Below are 6,050 nucleotides of genomic sequence, written 5' to 3' on the forward strand. Positions count from 1 at the left end.
CTGGAAATGATCATGTTCATCGGATGAAAAAAAAAGAAGAGAGGGTCAAAACTGAAAAACAGCCATCCGGGGAACGGAGTAGGGGAAGGCAAGTACCCCCACTCAAGGCACCCGAGTAAATTAATCACCATCATCTCATCAATTAAAAAGACGGAGGTTAGGGGAGGGGAGAAGGTGGGAGAAATCAGAAGCGATCAGAGGAGAGAGGGAAGGAGGGAGGGAGGGAGGCCAGCGAGCGAGGAGAGAGGGAGAGAGCAGAGTTGCCTGCTTTGCTTCGTATACACCCAATCTCCCTCAACCTCCACCTCTCCCTCTCCCCGGAGATTCTTCTCTCTCTCAACCGATGGACCAGCTGGTGAATTTCATCATCCGCCCGCCCAGGTGAGCTCCCCTGTTCCGTTCCTTCAGCCACCCCACCCCGCCCCACCGTCTCGATTCGGTAGGCGTAGGTTTGGATCTGAGCCGCGCGGGCTTGAGGTGCGTCGGTTCGGCTCGCTGGACTTGCGCCGCCGATTGTGCTCGCCTCCCATACGATTTGCTGTCGTTGAATTGGGGTAGGTTGATTGCTTGACGCGGTCCCCTAATTCAGGTAGATTCGTCATTGGCTTTTGCATTACGCTAGTGATGTAGATGGCACTAGCAGTTCGGTTGGTCAGATTGATGGTGATTAATTTAGGTTACATACAAATGAACTTGAGTGGCTGCCTGCCTGCAAATGTTGTGGTGTTGTGCTCACGAAATTGTTACTGTGGCATTTGAACTCTATCCTATGCTTTTTTAAGTAGTGCTTGCATTCCACCTCAGCAAGCTACTCTTCTATTCTCCTAAATACAAAAATTCCTAGATTTCCTATTACCGAGAGTTAGACAAGTCTGATGTGGGGCTACAGTAGATATTCATTAGCCGAACATGAGTAGCTATGCTTCTTTAGGTAACTCCCTAACTTGATGGTCCATACTCTGTTAACCTACTTGATACATTCCTGCGTTGCAGAGCTGACTACAGTCCAGACGATGATCTACTGGAGCAGGAGTTTATGCTCAAGGGAAGATGGTTTCAGAGGAAGGATCTGGAGGTTATATATGTTTTATATTTCCGTGTTACGGTGATAACAGATTAACAGAAACATCAGAAACCTATTTCCTTTGTTCTATTATATTACTTTTGTATGCGCTATACACATTAGAAAAAACCCTCCATCTTCATTGCTAGAAAAACTCAATACAATCTGTTGGCCTCGTTGTCTGCTAAAAAATCATGAATGGAAATTTGGATTCCATTATCAATGGCATTAAAGATGTAAATAGCATGGTCGTTCTTTAAGACGGTGTTTAATTTGGAATCATTTAACAAGTGAGGCAGGTTCAGTTTTGAACAATGCAAGTAGGATGCAAGGGATAAACAGGAAATCTGCTAGGCTGATGCCAGATCTGGGCCACTAGATGTGGCTCATTATAGGTAGCCAATGCGTAACAAGTTTGTGGGTGATCTAGGATATATATAATTACATGTAGTTTTCCATTTGAATTTTTTGGTCATATGGTAATAAAGACCACGAAGGGGAGCCTTGGTGCAGCGGTAAAGATGTTGCTTTCTTACCATGAGGTCACGGGCTCGAGTACTGGAAACAGCCTCTTGCTGAAATGTATGGAAAGGCTGCATACAGAAGACCTCAAGTGGTCGAACCCGTCCCTGGACCCTGTGCAAGCGGGAGCTACATGCACCGGGCTGCCCTTCTGTGCTATTTTGAATTTTTCAGTTCCAATAAAGAAATTCTTTGTAAAATCCATAATTTGGCTACCATTCGTCTCTAATTGGCCTATGTGCTTAGATTCTGTGATGTATAAGAAATGTACATGAGATTATAGTACTCCCTCCGTCCGGAAATACTTGTCATTGAAATGGATGTATCTAGATGTATTTTAGTTCTAGATACATTCATTTTCATCCATTTTGATGACAAGTATTTCCGGACGGAGGGAGTATCTATTCAGGTGTGAATTATATCTTATGACATCTTTCCCAACTTTATGCATTTGTATTGCTGTCTTGTTTGTTGCATTTGTTTTTTCCTGGTGTACTGTAATAATCTGAAATTGGCTTGCTAGCTTTTTTGTCATTTATCAGATGACATAGATTACACATAATGGACATTGGCTTTCGGCTTGTGTAGGTAAATTTTGCTTTCTTATGTGGCTTGCCATGGTATATATTTGATATGCAGTCTCCTTTTTTCAGGTAGTAAATAGCCAGGGCAAGAAGTTGCAGTGTAGCCACTACATACCTGCTGTGATTCCTGAAGGAACAGCACTTCCTTGTGTTATATACTGTCATGGAAATAGGTAGAGTATATGTACACATTATCCTTTTGCTTAATAGGCTTGTTTTTCAGTTTTGGCAAAATGCCTTTCCACCTATTACTAATAAAGCACAATTCTAGTCCTTTACAAATATTTGGTAAGATAGTCTATTCTATTTTTTGCTAGGATTAATTGAACTGTGTTATTTATTTTCCAGTGGATGCAGAGCTGATGCTAGTGAAGCTGCCATTATTCTTCTACCATCAAATATTACAGTCTTTACACTGGACTTTTCAGGGTCTGGTCTCTCTGAAGGAGAGCATGTCACCTTGGGCTGGAATGAAGTGAGTTTGCCTTATGCAGATAGAAGATTAAAAAATGACGCATGGTTCTGAAACCTTCTGTTTGCTTTTATATGTTGTACATGCACAGTTAGTTCAGATGCTATTAGGTAAATTGAGAAACAAATAACACATAATAATCTGTTATGCATTTTATGTCTTTGTACAGAAATAGATAATCTTAAAATCTGTCATAACAGTGAAATGGATGGTTAGTGAAATCTAAAACTTTGTGCAGAGGATTAATGGCAGTATATACCGTTTATAGCAAGACAGTTTTTTAACCTTCACATTGGACTGATTGTAAATGTTCCTTTACGCCAGTTGAACCACCTATTCATTTATCTCATTTTCTGCTCGGGGCCATCAACGCCTCAGTTTTTCTTGAGGCACTTAATCAAATCGTTTTCATTGCTTTCGAAGACACAATGCTGATATCGCTTTCTTTTATACAGAAAGAAGATCTGAAAGCTGTTGCTAATTATTTGCGGACAGATGGGAACATATCTTGCATTGCTCTGTGGGGCCGCTCAATGGGTGCGGTCACAAGGTGTGTTCAGTATGTTGAAATGAACTCATCATTTTCTCCTGTAGTGGTCAGAAATTAGTTAATCACGATTCCCTATTGTTCAGCTTAGTTTGCTTGTATGCTCTATGATATTCCTCTGTAATATTCGGCTTCATGTGCTTGTAGGCTTTAAAATACCCATGTGTAATATTGTTGCTTGTATTTATGTTCTTATGTGTTCGTGCGGGTAGGAACATGTACATACTTAAACACTCTAAATTTTAACTTACTCAGAATGTCTGGACTCTTTTCTTTCAGTCTAATGTATGGAGCGGAGGATCCATCAATTGCTGGAATGGTTCTTGATAGTCCATTCTCTAACCTTGTTGACTTGATGATGGAACTAGTTGATACCTACAAATACCCCTTGCCAAAATTCACGGTAAGCATAATTTGATGATGGGGATTCATCGGTTATCAATTGTTACTAGCAATGTGTATGTGTGGCTGTCGTCCCAGGGAATAGTGGAGTTGATGAGCTTGCGCTTTAGCATGGTGTTTTTGCAAATTTGTTTCCTACATAACCCACCTTATAGCACCATTTCTATAATTGAACATGGCTACTCAAAGAGCCTAATGGAGCCATTCCTGATCTTTTTTATCCAAAAGACTACTTTGTCTGTTGTTTATCAATACAGTTAGTTCCAGTGATGAATGAGCATGAGTCACTTAAAATTTAATTCAAATTATGCATGAGTTCATGTGCGCTTGTGACTGCCTAGTTAGAGTTTGTGACCACTGATTTTTGTAATTATAATTCCACATGTGTTGCTTGACTTCTGTTAATTTTATTTGTTCTAGATATGCTCCCACAACTTTGATGCATATTTGCAGATGGTATATCCCATCTTATATATTATGGAGCTTCTGTTTGTTTTGTTTAGGTAAAACTTGCAATACAGCACATGCGGAAGATTGTCAAGAAAAAAGCCAGCTTTGACATCATGGATCTTGATACCATTCAGGTTTATTATTGCCCTGATCTTGAGTTACCGGGGATACTGATATTGTTTGTTCTTAATACACATGATTTTATTTGCTATTAGCTGCTTGGAGATTTCACAAGCTTTTTCGTTGTTTTGCTCTTGTAAATAATAGTACAGCTCAGACAACTAGATTGGTTTTCACACAGTTTGGTCTTATCGACAAGCACAAAGCCGAATAGGAAACTGGGGAAATTATGCGAACCATTTCCTTTTAGGAAGTAGATGACGGCATAGTTACTGGATTCGGTGGGACTGGCTTCGAATCCCGATCTAGATCGATCGACCTAGATTAGGGTTGAGATTGTTGGTTCCGAACAGAATTCGTTGCCAGAGTTGCGATCCCAAGCGAACCAGAAAAATGAAATCACAGGGTGAGCGCCATGGGGAGGCTGGCTGGGAGGGAGAAGGTAGGTGGAGAAAAGATAGATGAAAGATGACGACCATCGCGCCTGGGCTCTCTATCGTCGGTCCTCCATCGCTGTTGCAGCTCTTGGCCACCATACAATATTTTTCTTTGCCTGCTGGTTGCTGGTGAAAGAAGTAGAGATGTGTAGCAGCTTAAGGACATGGAGAAGCGGAATAGCTTGGCTATAAGATGTGCCGAAACAAGAGCAAGAACGCAAGCAGCAGACGAATAGAAACGGCGTGAGCAGAGCAAGAATTATAGAAGCAATAGAAGCGCTGGGGTGGAGTTTTGTTTCCAGAAGAAGTGAGCTAGGTCACGTGAAGGTTACTGGGCCATAACTGGGCCTTGTACACCAACAGGCAGGGTGTTTTTATTCAAGTATGAGTATTTTTTCCGTCTATGGCATGAGCAGAGCAAGAATTGCAGAAGCAATAGAAGCACTTGGGTGGAGCTTCTTTTTTTATTCCAGAAGAGGAAGTGGAGCTAGGTCACGTGAAGGTTACTGGGCCATAACTGGGCCTCATACACCAACAGCCAGGGTGTTTTTAACTTTTTTCAAGTATGAGTATTTTTTTTCATCTACTAGATCGTTTTTTTGGAAAACGAATGAGAGCTAGCGAATAGAAGTCAACTGATTCATGAATTGGTTTCGGAATTCGCGAATCAGGGATGTATACCCCCCATCGAACTCGATTATAGTAGAAAGTACCGAACCGTGAATCTGGTAACTAAGGATGATGGTTCCTACTCCAATTGCCAACTGCATAGTGCAAGCTTATTGAATGTGATTCTGTACAGTTCGGTCTTATCGACGAACACAAAGCTGAATCGAAAACTGGGAGAGCTATGCGAACTATACTACTGTAGGAGATATCCTTTAAAAACTTAAATGCGATTCTGTTTTGACAGCGTATAGAATTATGGATATATGTTTGGTATCTGACCGTAAACCCTTCAGGTAGCAAAGCGATGTTTTGTTCCTGCTTTGTTTGGACATGCAACTGAGGATGATTTTATACTCCCGCATCATTCAGACAAAATTTGTGAAGCATATGTTGTAAGTTTCTACCTCCCCATTCAGCATGAAACATAAATTACTTCTTGTCTGTCAAGATAGTAACATATGGTATGGTTTGTCTTAATGTGTCTGCAGGGAGACAAAAACATTATAAAATTTGACGGGGACCACAATTCACCCCGACCACAATTTTACTTTGACTCGATCACAATATTTTTTCATAATGTGCTGAACCCACCTGATGTCCCTGACGATCATTATTTCCTGACACCACATGGCAGCCTTGGTCAGGTACTACAGATTGGTATTCCTCAAGTCTTGAAATGTGTTAATTTTACTTACATAGGTTCTGTATATATTATTTATCTCTATTGCATAGCCTAAGAGGCATATATATGTGTTTGTGTGTGTGTGTCACTAATAAGGACTCC

At 40.9% G+C, this 6,050-nt stretch overlaps 1 protein-coding gene across 1 annotated transcript in view; it reads left to right on the top strand.

Moving 5' to 3' along the window:
- Positions 1-343: 343 nt before the first annotated feature.
- LOC119285760 overlaps positions 344-6,050 on the top strand; it is a 26,812-nt gene continuing 21,105 nt past the window's right edge. Inside the window, exons 1-9 of the mRNA XM_037565087.1 lie at positions 344-381; positions 994-1,075; positions 2,239-2,342; positions 2,518-2,644; positions 3,097-3,191; positions 3,468-3,591; positions 4,094-4,174; positions 5,560-5,658; positions 5,755-5,910. Coding sequence (XP_037420984.1) covers positions 344-381; positions 994-1,075; positions 2,239-2,342; positions 2,518-2,644; positions 3,097-3,191; positions 3,468-3,591; positions 4,094-4,174; positions 5,560-5,658; positions 5,755-5,910 — 906 coding nt within the window. The remainder of the gene's footprint in view (positions 382-993; positions 1,076-2,238; positions 2,343-2,517; positions 2,645-3,096; positions 3,192-3,467; positions 3,592-4,093; positions 4,175-5,559; positions 5,659-5,754; positions 5,911-6,050) is intronic.

This window comes from Triticum dicoccoides, chromosome 4A, assembly GCF_002162155.2.
Source record: "Triticum dicoccoides isolate Atlit2015 ecotype Zavitan chromosome 4A, WEW_v2.0, whole genome shotgun sequence".
Classification (NCBI taxonomy): Eukaryota; Viridiplantae; Streptophyta; class Magnoliopsida; order Poales; family Poaceae; genus Triticum; species Triticum dicoccoides.